Source organism: Prinia subflava, chromosome 8, assembly GCF_021018805.1.
Source record: "Prinia subflava isolate CZ2003 ecotype Zambia chromosome 8, Cam_Psub_1.2, whole genome shotgun sequence".
Lineage (NCBI taxonomy): Eukaryota > Metazoa > Chordata > Aves > Passeriformes > Cisticolidae > Prinia > Prinia subflava.
In genome coordinates, this window is record NC_086254.1 from 29,408,747 (window position 1) to 29,427,520 (window position 18,774).

Consider the following 18,774-nt stretch of genomic DNA (forward strand, 5'->3'; position numbering starts at 1 on the left):
AGCTGGGCGGTGCGCGTGCGCACGGCGCCTCGAGGCTGGGCGAGGAGCGTCGGTTGGACGGCGCGAGGGCACAATGCGCACGCGCCGTGCCGGCTGTGCCGGTGCGCAGGCGCGAAGATGCCGGGCGGAGAGTGGAGCTCTGGCGCCCCCTGGCGGTGGCGGCGGAGTCAGCTCTGGTCTTCGCTCTCGCCGCGCCCTGTGGGCACGGCCCTGTCGCTGACAAGGTCGCCGTCTCCTCACACGTTAGTCCGGGACTAACATGGGGTGTTTTGTGTCTCCACAGTCCTAGGGGAGCCCCTGGCGGGGCCATGAGGGGAGGTTTATGCGGACAGTGCCGGACCAGTGAAAGCGACTGTGGCAGACAGAGCCTGCCACGCCGTTAACAGCTGGCTACCCACCCCTCTCTAAGGCCACGGGGAAAATGATGCAGTATTTGGGGTCGATAACGCCACTGTGCAAAGGGCACTTTCTCCTCACAGCATTAAGAAACCTGACTGGGCTTACCAGGCGGCGGAAGCCGCCTCTTCCGGCCCCAGCAGTTAGAAGAGTTGGTCTGGAAGTCGGGCAGCGGGCACTGATACAGCCGCAATTCTAAAGGCCGGCTCCGGTAGGCTCTTGCTCGGCCCCGCGGCTGACACTGGCACCGAGGACCCTCCCACCATCCACTGATAGGCTCTCCAGAACGACACTCAAAGCACCGCCCTTTCTGATTGGTCTACTATGTCCCGCAGTGCGTTATGTGAATTGTGGTTCGGTTCTCGCCCACTTACTGTGGCGCTGTGCAAGCCTGTACTACGTTTCCCGTCAGGCATTGCAGGGAGAGCGCAACTGCGTTCTTTGGCGTCTGCTTATCCGGGTCCTCAAGCAGTCCAGCCAATCAGCGCGCGTCAAGGGCGTGCGCCAGGCTCTGATTGGTGCGTTTGGACAGCCGAGCCCTGTTTGAAATCCGTTAACGGCGGGGGCGGAGGCGCCGCGCGGAGTGGCGGCGGCGCTGCTGAGGTGAGTGCGGGGGTACCGGCCGGGCACCCCCGGCCTCGCCCCTCTTTCCTCGACCCGCAGCCCTTCCCCATATCTGGGCGTTCGCTCCGGCCATAGGGACGCGGCTGTTCCCCGGGCCTACTCCGAGGCCAGGTATTGCTAACGGGGCCGAGAGCTCGGCTGAGAAACGGATGCGGAAGGCGGCTCCGGCCGCTCAGCGCACAGCCGGAGCCGCTGTCGCGGGGTCTGGCGGGCGGGCAAGTAACGGAGCCCCGGGGGCTGATAGCGACCCCCTCGTTCCCCGGGGAAGCCGAGCCCAGAGCCCCTGGCCGGGCGCGGGAGGAGCCGCCGTGGCTGTGGTTCCCGCTCCCTGGTGGGACGGCGGTACTGGAGCGCCAGGCGTGTGCCTTACGGTGGGGTGGGTGCCTCGGGAGAGCAATAAAGTTCTAACTCTTTAAACAATCACGAAATCTGGTGAAACCGTGTGTTTCACGAAGGAAAGCTCTGTAACTTCTTGTCAGTCCAAATCTTGCTCCCCAGGAAAAGGAGGGAAGCAAACCAAGCAAAACCTGGCCCAAGAAACAGAAAAAGTATTAGGGGAGCTATTTTTATGCGGGGCTTTTTTTAAACTAGAAGACCTTCAACTTAATGCAACAATTGGTTGACGTTATGCTAGCTAAAAATAATTTACTTTTCCTTGAACATCTATTTTTAGAATGTCCCATCTTCGTGTCTTCTGCAACTTGTGGGATCTTTTTTAGGGAGCAGGGGATGTCAGGACTGTTTATTTTTGGGAGTGGGGGCGGGTCTGGGCTGGTAGCGGAGCAAAGCCTGTGCCAGCCCTTCACGCCTCCCATGGCCGTCGGTCGGGGTGGTCTGGGAGCTCTCTGGGGGCTCAGCTCTCACCTGGAGAGAGTTAAAGGCTTTGTCTCCCAGTCTGAGCATTAAGTGATGGAACAGCAGCGTTCTGGAGGATGGTGAATCCAGTGTTCATTTCGTGCTGCAGAAAAGCCCCATTGAACTTTGAGTAAGGGGCATGAGAGCAGAGGGAGAAACTGTAGATCCAGACTGTATTGTAAGTGTTCTCTTAACCTTGCTCAGGGAAACGCAAGGATGAAGGGTGACTTTCTGAGGCTGTTTACATCATGCAGAGGGAGTTCAGGTGATGGCTTTGTGGTGAGATGGTTCTTACCAGGCTGTGGTGACAGCACTGGAGCTTCAGAGAGGCAATTACAGCCCTTTCTAATGCTCCCACTTACACGTTAACCCCTGAAAAGCATCCAGGAACTTTGGATTATTATCCCAATAAAAAGAACAGAAAACTCTGTGCTGCAGGACAATGAAGAAGCTGCCAGGCTGAATTAAAGCTGCCTGGTTAGTTCAGCATCCTGTGTTTAAGTGGCAGCTGGTGTTGAAGCCCAGGAGAGGGCCCTGGAATTGCTGGAGCACATTCCCATGCAGCTGCCTCAGTCCTGGGGAAACTTCTCTTGCTTATTCCTGGTTGCCTGTCTTGTGTTCTGAGGCATGTGGATCAGCTGGCTTTGTATTTGTCTGCTGCTGTAACTTAGAATAGCCTTCTTGTGTCTGTTGTTATTTATTGTGCTTTCTGATCCTGTTAGGATTTGCTATAAGTAACATCTATAGCTTGTGAAACTCTGGCGGTGTGTTGTGATAAGGTATCATCTCCAGTTCACCAGGGCCTTATCTACATTACAAGGTGGCAAGAAAGAGCAGATCTCTCTGCTTTCCTCAGGATCCAGACTGGTTTGGGTTGGAAGGGACCTTAAAGCTGATCTTGTTCCAACCCCCATCACCATTCTGGGCAGAGACACCTTCCACTGGACCAGCCCTGTCCAACCTGGCCTTCAACACTTCCAGGGATGGGGCAGCCACAGCTTCTCTGGGCAACCCTTGTCAGAGCCTTACCACCCTCACAGGGAAGACTTTCTTCCTCATATCCAATCTAATTCTCTCATCTTTTAGTTTGAAGCCATTCCCAATTGTGCTATCACAACCTTTCTGTGTCCCTGTCACTGTCCTTCTGTCCTTGCTACTCTCCAAAACTCCTCCATTCTCTCTCCCTCTGACCTTGATTTCTCCTCTTGGAATGCTGCATCCTGCCTCCAACACCATGTCCTGAATGGCTGCAAGGCTCCTTTGTCCAGGCAGTTTGTGCTGTTGGCACAAAGTTCACAGCTACAGTGAGACAAAGACACTGAACACGTGTGATGGAATCGTGTCAGTATTTTAAAGCTAATTTGGATTAGAGTGAGGTGTGAAGTTATTCCAAAATACCTATTGCACTTGCTGTTGGATCAGTCTTATTCTGAGATAGGAATGCTTGTTCCAATTTAGTGTAATCCTTTTTCAAAGCTAACTAATCTAAACCATGCCAAGGGACTCTTCTGGAACGTGCCAAAGTGTAGTTACTCAGAAGAAACCTGATGTCCAGGGGACCCCACTGCCTATTCCTCCCTGTGGATACAGCTGTGCTGCTCTGGAGGCACATTTAGGTCAGTGAGGGAGCAGACCTAGAAAGAAAATGAAGGTTTTAATTAAAAGCTGCCTTATAGAAGGAATTTGGGGCGTTTTTGCAAGCATGAAGATTAGATCCTCCTTTCCTCAGCAGCTCTGCAGACCAGGTGAAAGCTGATCCTGCAGAACGGGGGTGAGGGTTCCCTGGCTGGCTCTCTGCAGACACCCGTGTCGACACAGGAGGTGATGGATGTGGGGGAGAGCAGGGTCATGCCTTAAATCCACGCCGAGCTGTGTAGGATTACACCGTGCATGTAATCACGCTTGGGGAAATGCATGCAGTGCCTGCTAATTAGGGAACGTCCCTATTAATGAGGAAAAATTTCCACACCTCCCTTCTGGTGGATGAATGCTGTGGTGGAGAGAAAGAATTTTGGATTGAGATAAATGTGGTTGTGCTGTCAAAATCATGACTGGGTGTTTTAAAATGCCTGCAGGGAGTGGGCAGCGGGTGTCAGGCTGTGCTTGGCAGAGCCTGCTGGGACTGCAGATGCCTTGTGGTGGGCACAGGAGTGATAAATCACCGGAGCATTCCTGGCTGATCCCTGTCCTAGCCCAGTGGGTGGGTGGAGGAGCAGGATGCCTCTCAGTGCATCACCCTCAGTCCTGTTCCGGGCAGGACTTGGAGGATATGTAGGGATTTGAGAAGCACATGCCATGAGTTCATCTGACTGAAATGGACTTTCTGGAGTTTAGTCACAATAACTTTTATCTCCCTGTTGTCTCTTTCAAGAAACAGAGTATGAAACTGAGGCAGTGATACAATCCTTTTCTTTTCCTGACTATTCTTCTGTCTGAGATAGAGGAGAGAGAGAAGGGGTCGATGGTGAGGGTGGTGACACTAGGGAATATGGACTCTACACAGTAAAAAGCTGCAAACTGCAGCAGGGTAGCAGTGGGCACAAGGAGCTGTGAAACATGATGCCCAGAGCTCTGACTCTGACTAGAGAGGGTGAGGGGAGAATGCAGATGACGCATTTGATTTTTAAAAAAGTCTAAAGTGTTGACAGAAATTCTATCTTGATTAAGGGCAGTAGGAAAGCATTTGATTCCAGCCATGTCTCGAGCTCAGTTACAGTTGGTTTTGGCTCCAGTTCTTCTGTTTGCCTTCTTTGGGCCCTACCTTGACATCTTCCCAGCAGTGTAGCTGGTGCTTCTCTAATGACATTCTTGCCTTTAACTATCACAGCTCTGCTCTGGGGAGCTGGAGGCTTCTCAGTGCACCCATCCTCGGGGGCCAGTGGTTGTGACCAGCATGGTACCCCCTAAACTCTGCTTTGCTTTACTCTTGACCATTTTCTTACTTATTGAGGAACACCATCTGGGTTTTGAACCATGTGTGGTCTGCCTAGACAGATGGTTTAGGGCTGAGGCTATGTGGGTTAGGAATATGCTGCTTTGGAATTGCTTGGGTTCATAAAAGCAAAGTTCAGGTGATTTCCTTGGGGAGTGTTTTATAACATGCTCGTGGGCTTTGCCTCACAGCTGTTCAAGGCCTCACAAAAGCACCTTTACAAGAAGATTTTGTTATAATTTCAGGGTTTATAACTTTGTCACTGGCTTTATTCCTGTTCTGTTGAGTTTAATATCACCTGTTGACACAGGGACTCCTCTTGCTGTCAGTGCTTCATTAATTAACTGCAGGGACTGTTTGACACGGGTCACAGTGCTCAGTTTGTTTATAGCCTGGCCAGCCTCGGGCTAGTGCTGTGGAATGCAAGAGGGCCTGACACTGCCTTCCTTCTGACTGTTTGCCCAGTAAAAATGTTCTACAGAACCTTCTTCCTGCTTTGAAAATCAATTTGTTCTCTAGAAGAGCACCTTTGTGGCATTAGTTCATGTTTGTAGCCCATCAGAGAGAGAGGCTCTGCATTGCAGTTCTCTGGAGTGAATCTCATCAGCTTTGTAAATCTTGTAAGGATAAAAACTCTTCTTTGTGTGTGATGGAAGGAAGTGCAAACCAATCACTCTCTGGAAAAGCTTTATACTTCTTAAAAAATACAATTCTAGCACCTACAGGTACAAAAAAAATCCCTTTCTGATGATTTTGAACCTGCAAATGTCAATAGTGGTGAAATCTTAGCTTTGCATATCAGCAGTAGAATAAAACTCTGCATTGCTCATGAGGAGTTCTGCCCAAAGGTGTGAAGTGCAAGAAGTGGGGATGTACCAAAGGCTGCCCCAATGCCTGTCCCTAGAAACTGCAGAGGAAGAGAGGTGGGGGATGATTCCACTGATACCCTGTTGTTGTCTAAAGGGTTGTAGCAGTGCAGGCAGAGGACTCGTGGGGACAGTGGGACTGTGAAGATGTCTAAGCCAGAATCCCGTTATTCTTTCGATGTCCCAAACATCTGCATCGATTTTGCAACTCTGAATGAGGATGATGTACACAATGCAGACTCCTGGTTTGGTAAGTTGCTTCCAACCCCTTGAGTTGTTTCCTTGTTGGTTGACACCATGGTGTGATCCTTGTTTTGGGCCTGACTTCTGTACCAATTAATCATGATGTTAACTACATCATTCATTATGCAGGAGGCTTCTTTTATTCTGTTTTTTTTGTATTTAAATTTTGTCATCTGTAACTTGACTTTGTTAACCTCATAATGATATTCTGGGGTATTGTTAACAATTCGTAACTGTGTGTGTAGTCAAAGTCTTTTTCTCCTTACAGACCAAAAAGCCAATCTGGAGAATGTCCCTCCTGCAGAAAATCTGGCAAAGGCCTCACACTGCAGCCCTGCTTTTTCAAAGCCTGATGTTATCCTGTCTTCTGTCCCATTACAAGAAGTAGTGATGAGTAAGCTGGCATGGTGTGGCAGGGAGGGAATAAATTTTACCTGCTTTTCACTGGCAAAGTGGAAAGGCCTCTGGCTTTTGTGGGGTCATCTTCATAAACTCTTGTCTGCAAGGTCTCATATGGTTTTACTTGCTTCTGTTCTGTATGTGTGTGTATAGATGAGCTGACTCTTGCCCCTTTCTTAGGTGAGAGCAATGGTGAAGCAGAATGTGCCCAGGGCAACGCGATCCCTCAGAATATTGTTGGGTCCCTGGCAACCTGGAGAGCTGCTGCCCCTGCAGAGGCCCCTCAGAGGTGAAATATTTGTGTTCAGTTTGTACAATGATTGATGATGGTGTAAGCAAGCAGGATCTGCAGTTGTAGCTGTTCTCAGGGCATCCTGTGGGGCTGGAGTTCTCCAACACGGAGATCATGTATGGGGACACCTGATCTGCTGGCTAAGCTGGAGGGGCAGTCTCTAGGGTGGAAATGTAATGCAGTGTCTCACATACTTGTCAAATGAGACTCGGCAGCATCAGGAGCTTCTGGAATGTGAGGATATCTGAAACTGAGGTGGCTTATAAAGTTTCTTTGTTTATATCTGCAGAACTCATTCTTGCTATGAATGCAAGGGGTTCTGCATGCTCATATATAGCAAAGAATATTTAATTTATGGATGGTTAAACTTTAATAAATCGTGCTGCATTTGGATTGTTGTGTTAAACACAACTTGTGTGGTGGAGTTAGGGGATGCACTGACATAAAAAGTGTTATCCAGGTCAGGTGTCTCCTCAGATCTGTGGGAAAACTCACCTCTGCTTTCTGTTCTATTCTAGACCAGGCAGGAAACTGGCTACAAAGCAGGGGAAAACACAGCAGCGCAAGCAGCCAGGCAGAATCAAAGCAGAGAGGATTGCTAATACCCTGGATAATAAGGAAGATGTTCCACCCTTGAAGAAAATGAGAATGTACGTCATCCAAGTCCTTCTGTTTAGGGCTGGGAAAAGGGATACAGCTGTTTCTTTGGGAAGGGTTTCCACCTGGCTGGGAAGGTTCTCACTGGAAGGCTAGGAGGTAGTGGCTGGAACTGGTTGCTGATGCTGGTTTCATGAACAAGAAATAGCTGTAAATGCTGAAGAAATTGCTCTGTGTGGAGGTAGAGATGTGAATGAAATAAGCATGGGCCTCTTCACCTTCTTCCTTCTTACTCAGTGTCTGTCAGTTAGCTTTAAATTTGTCTGAACTTATCCATCCAGAAGTCATTAGCTATGAAAGAGTCACAGCTAAAATATTTCTCAAATTAACTTACCCACTGAAGTATCATATGGTGATAATCTTGAGGTCAGGAAACTGAAGTGTGGTCTTTGAAACACCACTGTACCTGGATGATCTACAGTATACCTCCCTTCTCCAGAAAAGTTCCAAAAACTCAGTAATTCATCTTCCCTTCTGCAGCCTTTGGGCACCAGGGAAAGCTGGGTGGTCTATAGCTGGGCCTGGGGTGAGGTGTGCATGGTGGTGAGAACCACAGGTGGTCATTTATTTAGAACACAGTTAACTCAAGGGGCTTGCCCTAACAACGTTTTCTCTTAGTTCTGGTAGCAGAGAGAAGGTGACAGAAGCATCCACGAAGACAGAGGCCTTGCAGGATCCTGACCTCTCCCCAGGGAGAGGGAAAAGCAAACTGACCATGCCCTCCACGCCAACAATGTTGAAGTACGTGGCTTTCTTGTGACTTGTGTGCTAATCACAGTTGATTTAGGTGACAGGTCCTGGCTGAGTGTTTTCAGCTTCAACTTAGCATGTGATGCTATCACATTTAGTAAGCACTGGGTCAAGGCAACAATATTACAATGAAATGTACTTCACCAGCTGAACCTGTGCACAGGAAAGCTTTTGCTTTTCGTTGGAGGAAAAACTTGTTCTTCCTAACGGATTGAGAATGCACACAGCAAATGAGTCTGCAGAATAGCAGCTAACTATGAGATTTCTTGAACAAACAAAACCCAAGCAGATCTCTTCTAAAGAGGATGTTTTTATAACTGGTGAAGGTCCTGCAGTGAGACTGGAGATAAGCATGTTCCTTGCACTAACATCATGCTAATAACCAGGGAAGCAGGAAGACATATCTTAGTTGATAATGTATTTCTGCAGGAGGACCAAACCTTCTAGCAAGCCGAAGAGTACAGAGGAGCAGGAGCTGGAAAAGATGCAGCAGTTGCAGCAGGAGGTTATGGAGCTGCGGAAGAAGAACGAGGAGTCTCTGAAAGCAGCTATTGCTGGAGCAGGTGGGCTCTGCCTGAATTGCTGAATGAAGCTGCATTAGGCTCAGCTGGAGAGTGCTGCACAGAGCTGTGCATTTGTGCATTGAAAACAAGCATTTCACACTTTGTAATAAATATTAGGAGCTGTTTGATGTAGATCAGCCCCTAAACTGCCTGGAAACAGGTGTGTTTGGGTTATGTCATGTTCTGAAAAGTTTAAGATGAGTTGTCAAAAAACTTACCTAGTTTTAGAAATTAACTGCTTGTTTATTTCCACAAATCCTACCCCACAGCAAAAGCTGCCAGTCCTTACATGTTCTTTTCTTCTAGTACAACCCTTGAAGAGACCTGTTGGTCAAGTAACAAAGCCAATTGATTTCCACTTCTGCACGGAGAATAGAATTAAACAGAATGCGGAAAGCCAGCCTGGGAACGAGTACAAGGAGCTGGATTTTGCAGCAGTCCTGAGGAAGCATCCCCCTTCTCCGGTGAGAGCCAGAGTGTTGCCGGCACTCAGCTCACTGATTCTTGCCATCACCTCCCTGCTGCTTTTGCAATGCTTGGGCTGATACCCACAGAGAGGTTACCACAGGAGAGGCAGGTGTTGTGCAAATGTGACTGCAAACTTCCTGTGTGTCTGTGTTGCCACAAGACTCCAAAGAAACCTTGTGGAAAAAGGAGCCCTTTAATGTCAGATTTTCCAGTCATTCCACTTAGGGGGCTTTAAACTGCTTGATACAGTTTCCCAATATAACTTGTGCATGTTCAGACTGCTAACAGTGGTGTTAATGTGAGGTGTTACCTTCTTTGCAGTGAGAGGAAGAAATGGATACTATGCTTCAGTGGGGAAAGGAAATGTCATCAAAGCCTCCTGACCATACTGACACTGGTTTTCTGTCTCCAGGTGCGAATGCCAAAAGGACCCACTGTCCCCAAACCTTTCAATCTGTCCCAGGGAAACAAAAGAAAACTCGAAGAAGCCACAACAGAATATGTGTCCTTTGCAGAGCAGGTAGAAGCGTTCCAAAAACGCACACCCCCTCGTTACCATTTGAGGAGCAGGAAATCTGAGGAAGGTGAGTGCTCCTGGCTGTGTCCACAGACATGGTGGTAGAGAAGAGATGCTTTGACTACTCTTGAGTGTCTGTTGCAGGCCTTGCCATTAACTGCTGGTGTCTGTGACTTGAATTTGTAGGCTCAGTTTCCAAAAAGCCGGTGAAGGCTCGGCTCACACACCCCAAAACACCAGTGCTGCGAACAAAACAGCGCTTGAGACCTGTCACCTGCAAAACTGCTGCAGAGTTAGAAGAAGAGGAAATAGAGAAAATTCAACAGTAAGTAAGGGCTTACTCTAGTCCTCTAGGGGATGATTGTACCACACTGGAAATATTTTTTAGATCCCAAAATGTCACTTCTCTGGAATACTCTTTTTGTGTAAAAGTATGAGTAGCATACACCGTAGAGATTCCTTTAGGTTGTTCATAATTCTTTAGCTCTGATTGTAGGGAAGTGAAATATCAACAATTCATTTTGAAGAAAGTGCTCTTAGGAGAGCTGATCTTGGGTTGAGTGCCGCTTGTAATGAGTGAAGCAACCCAAATATAGCAATGCAGCCTGCATGCACCTGTAGGCAAAGGTTTGGATTTCTAGGAAAACAATCTATAAAAATTTCCTCATTAATCTTGCTGTTTTGAAGGCAAAGGAGGAATTGCTAACTAGAGCTGCACACTGACGTACAGTGTACAATTGGTGACTGTCTCCATTGTTCCTGCATAGGTACAAATTCAAAGCACGAGAACTCAATCATAAAATCTTTGAGGGTGGGCCACTCTTGCCCAAGAAACCCACTGTGAAGGAGCTCACCCAACCCATTGGCTTTCAGCTGGAAGTAGAAAAAAGGATTCAGGAACGTGAGAGTAAGAAGCAGCAGGAGGAAGAGCGCTTCGAATTCCATTCCAGGCCATGTCCCACAAAAATCCTGGAGGATGTTGTGGTAAGAAACTTAATAACACTCAGGCTTGGGAACTGGACCTCAGGTGGCAATGAGCTTCAAAAGGTTTGTAGCTATGTTGCATTATGTGTTCAATGATCTTAGTAAACAGTGTCTGTCATTAGGTAAGAACTGCGGTAGGTACGTCCTGTGCTGTCAGGTTGTTTCTCTGAGGCATTTTCTTGGCACTTGGCCTTGGGTAACTTCTTACTGGCTCTTCTGAACAGGGTGTTCCAGAGAAGAAAACACTTCCTGTTACAATCCCCAAGTCTCCAGCCTTCACTCTGAGGAGCAGGACCCGTGTGTCTGGCAGAGAGGAGGAAAAGGTAACAGTTGTGATGAGGCTGGAGCCACGCCCAGGTCTCCCTGCAGTGCCTGCCATGCCTCTGGATGTGGGTGGGATGCTCTGGGGCTGGAAGCCCCTTCCTTCCCTCTTGTGAGCAGTTCCTCCAGTGGTTACCTTTGCCTGTGCTTCACTTCAAGCAATCTGGTTATTGCTAGTCATTTTACAGAGACTGAATTCTCACTAAAACTGAAATAGTTTAAATGCTAGGGTACTGATGAGGACTTCTGAGGTGTTGCTGCTATGAATAAGGAAAGTTAACTGCTTAGATTTCTCGTACTTCCCTATTCTGTCACTGAAGGCAGATGTTACACATGACCTTTCTTCTTCCTGAGGCTGGGAGCAGGATTCTGAAAGCTTCACATGCTTCTTCCTTTCCTTCTTGTCAAGAGGATATTAAATAATTACACTCTAATTTGGATGACTACTAGAATTGAGAGTGGTTTCAAACAAGGAAGAATTTGGCCTGTGGTTCAGGATGCCAGTAAACTGGTACTTCTTGTATTCCTAATTTTTGCAGTGTCCATTGTTTGTGTGACCCTGCTGTGCCCCTTATTAAAGGAGCTCATTCAAAGCTCTTTGTGGCTTTGCAGGAGTTGCAGCCAATACTAAAGTAAAAAATCAGATCATAATGCTAATATCCCTTTAGGAAAAAGAGGAGATGGCTGTGATCAAAGCTAATCCTATGCCACACTATGGAGTGCCCTTCAAACCCAAAATGCCAGAGCAGAGGCACGTGGAAGTTTGCCCCTTCTCTTTTGATGCCCGGGACAGAGAGCGACAAATACAAAAAGAGAAAAAAATAGAAGAACTACAAAAGGAAGAGGTAAGAATTAAAAGCTACCTTGGATTCCACTCCTTCAGTAAAAAGAGTGTGATAGGATTTGCTGTTGTCTATTAAACTTCCAAGGAAAGGACAAGTAATATTTGGAGTTGTTTATTTCAGGTGCCAAAGTTCAAAGCGCTGCCTTTGCCTGACTTTGACCAAGTTAAACTGCCAGAAAAGAAGGTCAAAACCCCAACTCAGCCTGAACCATTCCATCTGCAGGTGGATGAACGAGGAGCTGCCAAGCTCCAGAGCTGGAAACAGCAGGTAGGATGAAAAGGATAATGGGAATGACCAGACTTAAATCAACTGGTGGACTACAAAAACTGCCCTCCTTGAATTGAATCAGTAGCTGAGTTGGAGCAAGGAATTTTTCTGTACTTAGCATGAGACTTGTGCTATGGGTTAAGGATTGGTCAATAGTTTGTTTTTATTCTTCTCATTTTATGGTAAATGATGGGATTTACCACAACTGTATGAACAGCTGTGGATTGTTTTCTAAGCAGCAGCTCTGTGCAGCTGAATCCCTTTGCTGACTATCTCCAGGAATTTGACACATAAATAATAGACTGCTTTTCTGATATGAAGTCTGCAGTGGACACCTAAAACTTTCTTCAAGCTATTTTTGGCAAAGCAACTCTCAGGCAATAAGCGATGCCACTTTTTGGCTTTAATATAATATGATTTTCTGTGGAAATGATTTGACTAAGTCAGCATGGCTTTTCCAGTGTAGGGAACAGTAGAGTCTGGGTCAGAGGGAGATGGTCTCTTTCTGCTTGGCACTGGACATGCTCTCATCTCTTGCAGCTTAAAGAGGACTTGAAAAGGCAGAAAGAGGCAGCATGTTTTAAAGCTCGTCCCAACACAGTGACGTCCCAGGAGCCTTTTGTGCCCAAAAAGGAACATAAGATGCTATCAGGTAGAGTTGCAAGTACTTGCTACATGGGCTTGGCTGATAGCTGAGAACTGATGCAATTAAGTGATGTTTTTCCTGGCTGTTACCTCTTCTTCATCAGCACAGCCAATAGTGCCCTGCATTTAATCAACTAATTGCCTAACAGTTTGTATCCCCTGGGAGCAGGGGGATTTCCTCTCCGCCCCCCTGTCCTGCCTCCAGCATGGCAGCTGTATTTAGCAACTCTGCTGCAATTGGCAGATGATTGATGTGTGCCAGCTTAGGATAAGGGTACTGAGAATGTGAGGAGCTCCCTGCAGAGACAGCTGGCATTTCTGCAGTGCTGTCACTCTTTCCTTCCCGTCTCTAATGAGAAGAAGGCATCTACTGCATGGGTAGACTGAGATTTGTAGAGCATAAAACCAGCCAAAAGCTTGTTTGTACTAACAATTGTGTGCTTGCTCCCTCCCATGAGAACACCCATGACGGGGTGACATCTGCATTAACACTGCTCACGTCTGGGAGTAAAGTTTTCTCTTTTCCTGAAGCCTGGAGGTATCTCCCAACCACCCTTGCCAAGGGGAAGCTCTCCAAAGGGAGGCTTCCATTGACATTAGTACTGCTCTGCTTTACCTGACTGTCTTTGAACCAATGTTATCTCCTCTATTTCTAAACTTAGAGAGCCTTTCTGGTTCTGTAGTTCCTGAAAGCTTTGAGCTGGCAACAGAAAGAAGAGCAAAAGAACGGCAAGAATTTGAAAAGCGATTGGCAGACGCAGAAGCCCAAAGGGAGAGGTATGAGGAGCAGATCAGGCAGCTACAAGAGGAGCGTGAAAAGGAAGAAGTTGCTAAGCTAAGACAAGAAATGGTAAGTGAGCTGTTTCTGAGCAAGGGCTGTAAAGTAACCCAAAGGAATGTGGGAATATCCTTACGGAGCTAATGTCACAGTTGAGCTGTGCTAGAACTGCCTTTTCAAGGTTTCCTTTTGCAAACTGATGACTCACTAACTTCACAACTGGCTTAAAAAAACCAAACCTACAAAACTATGCAAACAAAGAAGGCAGCTGTGCTGAGAGGACTGAGCTTTGGAGCCGCACATGTGTTGTTATCAAAGCAGAATGATCTTAGTAAAACCAACAACCCCAAAATGTGCTGTGCCTTTTCCCACTCCAGTGCCCAGGGTGGTGTGGTGGTCTCAGGCAGATTGTGGCCTGCCTTCACGCCATCCACAGCTCACCTGCAAATTTCAACTTCATCATAACTGCAACCATTTGCTTTGTTTTGCCCTTGCTTATATTTATTTTTTCACAGGTTCACAAGGCAAACCCAATACGCAAATACCGCAGCGTAGAAGTGAAGCCCAGTGATCAACCACTGACTATGCCAAAGTCTCCCAACTTCTCAGACAGATTCCGATGCTGATGAGCATCCACGTGATAACTAGAGGGAGATCCCATCCCTCTCCACTCCCTTGGTAGGAGAGAGGGAGCAGTTGTTTTTCCATGACCGCTCAGTCTGAACTCCTATGCTTGGTTCCATTGTTGTACTGAGTAGTTAAACTCCACCTGAGCCATGGCATTTCAGCAGTGCCTCCTGGCCTTGCTGTGTATCCAGACCCCTTCTGCTCTAGAGACTAAACCAGGTTTTGATATTGCATACAGATATTGTGTACCTAAATAAAAATTCCTAATCTGCTTGCTGTCTCTGGCTAGTGGGCTGAAGCCCTTTCCTGCAGAAGAGTTTTTGGTAAAGACTGACCTCACAGATGTGTGCATCTGGCAGAGCTGTCTTGTGTTTGTACACTAAGTGCTATTTTCAAGTGTCTGTTTTTTAGCCTTTTAAGTCTATATTTAGCTTGAATTGTGTTAAGTGAGGTTCCCTCAAGCCACTGTAGCGTGGGTCTGGCCTTCCTTGATGTTTAGATGACCACAAATATAATTCTTGCCCACGCTTAAAAGTAGTTCTTTGTGTATATTAGAGCATTAAACCATCTTTTTTATAGCTGAAGTCCTTCTCTTTGGGGAACCATTTATCTGGCAAGTGACTTGCTGTGAGCTGCTGCCCCAGCTCCTGCCAGTGCAGGTCTCTTGGCTACAGAGCCATCAGCATCTCTGGCCAGTTTGGGCAGTGAGCAAAGCTAAATATAGCCCAAGTGCTCAAATGTGCTGGAGGACAAAACTGCTGGCATTGTGAAGAGTGGACACATCTAGATTAAAGTTTTAATAATTATTTCTTACTTACTGTACTGTGCTCTGATTTCTTACCTTTATATTTTGCTGAAACACCCATGAGCAGGACTGCTTGCTACTGCTGTGCTGCTTAGAAGAGAGGGGGGGAAAGGTACATTTAGAATTAATTTGTCATAACTGGATGAACTTTCTTGTTTGGTGGTTATGGAAAACATTTGCTTTCATTTCCTCTGAACTGGGATACTGTTGAAGAAATATTCCCAGAGTGTGTAGCTTTTTGTTCAGATTTCTGGGTGAAAAAGAGTTCAAACTTGATTAGACTACAGGTAAGGGGGTAGTTAGAGGTGCTGTCCCATTCTTGCCAAAGCACATCAAGAAATTTCTATTTTACTCCTCAATTGAGAGGTAACACTGGAAGAAAGTCCTTGGAGACCTAAATTCCAAGATTAACATTTATTGTACCCAAGGGATGATGTTTCTGCAAGAATTTTTAGGAATCCTAAAAAGTGCGATGCTCAAGAGATGTCATTGCAGAACAGCTGGGGTCTCTATGGGAGTGTTTCAGAGAGCACGAGCCTCAAACTTCAGTGCTGGGATTAAAAGAGGAAAGCCACCCACACTGAAATACAAGGATTCTTTAAAAAAAAATTAAGGTTTTGTGCAGTTAGTAACTGAGGAGGTGGAGAATAAGAAGCTTGTGTGTTGGCACTAAAGGATAAATGACCCTGTGGCAGTGTGGGTTCTTGGAAATGTGAGCTCAGATGTGGCTCCATTCTGCTCACATTTCAGCTTTTCCTTCCCTTCTCTAGAGGATCTTTGTGTAGCTGTGACAGAGGTTGGCCCAAAAGCTTGATCTAATCACTCAGTCTGCCTTCAGCCACATTTTTCTGACTTTGCTGATAGCCCTGTGTCACTGAGCTAAGAGTTACAGGACAGCACAAAAAACTGCTGTCACTGCTGCTATGACAATTTGCAGGAGTGGCTGGAGCACAAGGGACATGTCAGCATCCTCTTCTCAAAAATAAAAATCTATGTGGATCTGACCTGTGTGCCTTAGCCCCATTTCTGTCATGGTGAATCTTCCCTGTGACCTGCTGCTGGCTGGGGACATCACAGAAGCTCAGATGTGCTGTCAGGGAGCCACTGCTTTTTCCTCGAGTGCTAGCTCTGGAGAAGGCAGCATGTGGGTAGCAGGAGCAGTAAATATTTATGATGAGTCAGGGGGAAGCTGGAATGATGATGAGCTGCTGAAGAATGTGAAGGCATGCAGGATCATGATGCTGTGGAACTGGAGCAGCCACCGATCCCTGAAGGATGAAGCAGCTGGATTTCCCTGATGGCCCTACATGGCCTCTTCTGCCTTGAGGAAGGGGTTGTGTGCCTGACAGCTTGGCAGTATTTGTTCCCCAATGGTATCATTTGGGTCTAATAAAAGACATTACATCTTCTCCCAGACATGGCCTCTTGTATTCCCCATGCACTGCAAACAGGGGAGGAGCCTCAGGCAGCTGTGCCTCCAAGGGTCTGGGATGTGGGACCTCTTCCCTTAATCAGGACAGAAGTGGTGACATGGTGGGAAAACTGCTCTAGTGTACCAAGTGTAAAAATCATGTCCTGAAGGACCTGGATGTTGGAGAGGATGGGATTCGGCCAAGGCTTCAGCAGGGAAATGGTGGAAGCTGATTTTTCCAGTGCTGGGGGGAACAGATTTACAGGATGGGAGCGAGAGTCTGGGATTTAAGAAATGTTCCAACACCTCCCTTTAGAGTCAGGGTAGGTCGAGAAACTGATGTAAAATCTATACTCTCCCTGTGGGTTTTGCAAAAACATTTTTGTATTCCAGTACTCAAAGCCCATCACCTTTATGTGCATGCCTTGAGAGCAAGGAGTGGGAAGAGGTTAGGAGAGAAGATCTGGATACAAAATCTTCCTCTGTTCCCTTTCTAGTTGAGTTGTACTCAATTTGTTATCAAAATAATTTGGTGAACACAGACTAGAGTTGGAACTAGAAGACAGCCAATGTTTTCCTGGACTTTCATGTTGAGTTGCAAGATCAAAATTGTCTGGTGAATAAATTCTTATGAAAAGGCTTGATGATGCTCTCAAATCACAGCTTTGCTTCTCCCTTCTGTCTCCACTGGGAAACTTTTGCAGCTGCTTGTGTGACCTGGCCTGAACCTGGCAAGGACCCCTGGACCTGGGCAGGCCGTGGTGCTCCCTGGTGCTGCTGCTGGTGGCCACATCGCTCTGGATTCTCTTTTGATGATGAGATTTTTCCTTGCCTTTCCCCATCATCTTGCTGACACCTGTCATGACACGATGGCAGCTCGTGGTGGAAGCCCTGGTTCTGATGGAAGCAGTTAAGCCAGACGGGCTGGCTGGTTTGTGTTTCAGCAGCATGGCTGGGATTCAGGTGGGGATGTTGTTCTGCCTGCCCTGGCGCTCGATTTAGCCGGGGTGTAGGGTTTCCCGGGAATGGGCCGGGCCTTGGCCCCGCAGAGCCTCCCTTCCCAGGGTACGCGTAAAGGTTAAAGTGTGCTGCCGCAGTTGTGACAACGGCGTCGCCAGGGAACAGCGTGCTTGAGGCGCTGCCAGATAGCCCCAGGACAGGCTGTTTCCCAGCTGCAGCCAGTGGAGGCTCTGGCTTAAGTTCCTGAATGGGAAGGCAGAAAAAAAACCCCAAGCGCAGGCTGGGAAGCCTGGGTGGTGGCTGCTTTGCAGAGCCCCAGAGCACTGTGCTGGTCCTTGGGGGTGTGGTTTGGGACCAAGGCATCTGAAATCCTGAGGTGCAAGAGATACTGCCCTTCAATTCTATAATTCCTTTCCAAAGGTCTGATTTCAGCTTATTTCCCTCTGCCCACAAATGAATTTTATCTGTGATAATGATAATCCATGGTCACCCATTGCCTTTGGAGAATCATGGCTCCCTAGTACCTGCACCCTGGGCTTTGCTTCCTCACCTTGTCCCAGTCATTTGTGCCCAGACCAACCCTGCTCCCAGGGAGCGTGGAAGATTGCAGGCATCCCAGGAAGGCTGGCTGGTGTCCAGGTGCTTGCTCCTGCTCTCCTTGGAGAATTTTATCCCAGTGTCCACCACACCAAGGGCTCCAAGGGGGCTGTGGGGCATGGCTCTGGCTCATGGGCATGGATGTGCTCCTTCCACCTGGGGTTTTCCAGGAGGCTGCAGAGCCAAAGGCTGGTGGAGTGGTGGCTGTATGTGTCTGAAGTGACACTGGTGGCCTCCAGATGCCTGGCAGCCCTGGGCTGGAGGAGAGGAGAGGCAATTCCAAACTGTATGTTGGTGATGACAGTCGATGGGCAGAGTCTCTGCTGGCCAGGCACAGCATCTGGCCAGTTATCCCTGACTGTGGCCTTACAGAGGCCAAGGTGGGGGACTCCCATTCATCACCACTCCTGTGCCAGGACTGGGCAGTGTGTGTGTGTCATTGTCACCAAGAACTGTGGCTGCTGGTGATGCTCCAACCTCTCCTTGTACAAAACTGCATCAGCACATCACTGAGCTGGAGCTGTGTGCCTGCTACTGCGTTATCCCTGCTGGTCCTCATCATATTCCAGGTCCTGCCATGGAAGGGAAAGGAGCTGCTGGCCTTGCTGAAGCCATAAATCCCAGCTGTGAAGGCTGGAGCGGGAGAGCTCCATATCTGCTCAGGAGTCCCACTCCTCCAGCAAACACCAGGATTCAGCCCCACGCAGTGCCTGAGGTGTATCCTGGGGTGCAGCACCCCAGAAGGAGCTGGCAGTGCCTGTGTAGCACACATACACACAGCCCAAACCCTCTGGAGCCTCCAGCTCCCCTGTTTCTTCCCCTGATTCCCCAAACACTTGAGTTTGCAGAAAATGTCTTTCAACTGGTTCCTAGGGAAGGCTGCAGTCGCTGGCCAGTGCCCAGTTCCCAGCTGCTGTCACCCTCTCAAGGCCCAGTGGCAGTGCCCAGAGATGCCACATCATACCCACACAG

General features: G+C 47.9%; 1 protein-coding gene across 2 annotated transcripts; it reads left to right on the plus strand.

Annotated features, from left to right (window-relative positions):
- Nucleotides 1-848: 848 nt before the first annotated feature.
- Nucleotides 849-14,842, plus strand: TPX2 (TPX2 microtubule nucleation factor). 2 transcript variants are annotated; one of them, XM_063404453.1, is made up of 17 exons: nucleotides 849-999; nucleotides 5,771-5,923; nucleotides 6,185-6,310; nucleotides 6,496-6,604; nucleotides 7,126-7,257; nucleotides 7,883-8,005; nucleotides 8,444-8,577; nucleotides 8,884-9,041; nucleotides 9,458-9,629; nucleotides 9,749-9,887; nucleotides 10,330-10,546; nucleotides 10,771-10,869; nucleotides 11,536-11,712; nucleotides 11,833-11,979; nucleotides 12,520-12,631; nucleotides 13,287-13,474; nucleotides 13,918-14,842. In XM_063404453.1, the coding sequence occupies exons 2-17, from the start codon at nucleotides 5,821-5,823 to the stop codon at nucleotides 14,026-14,028; spliced, it is 2,247 nt and encodes a 748-aa protein (XP_063260523.1). In that variant the 5' UTR covers nucleotides 849-999; nucleotides 5,771-5,820; the 3' UTR covers nucleotides 14,029-14,842. The 2 variants fall into 2 exon arrangements, with proteins under 2 accessions (XP_063260523.1, XP_063260524.1); XM_063404454.1 differs by having other exon boundaries at nucleotides 13,308-13,474.
- The last annotated feature ends 3,932 nt before the right edge of the window (nucleotides 14,843-18,774 follow it).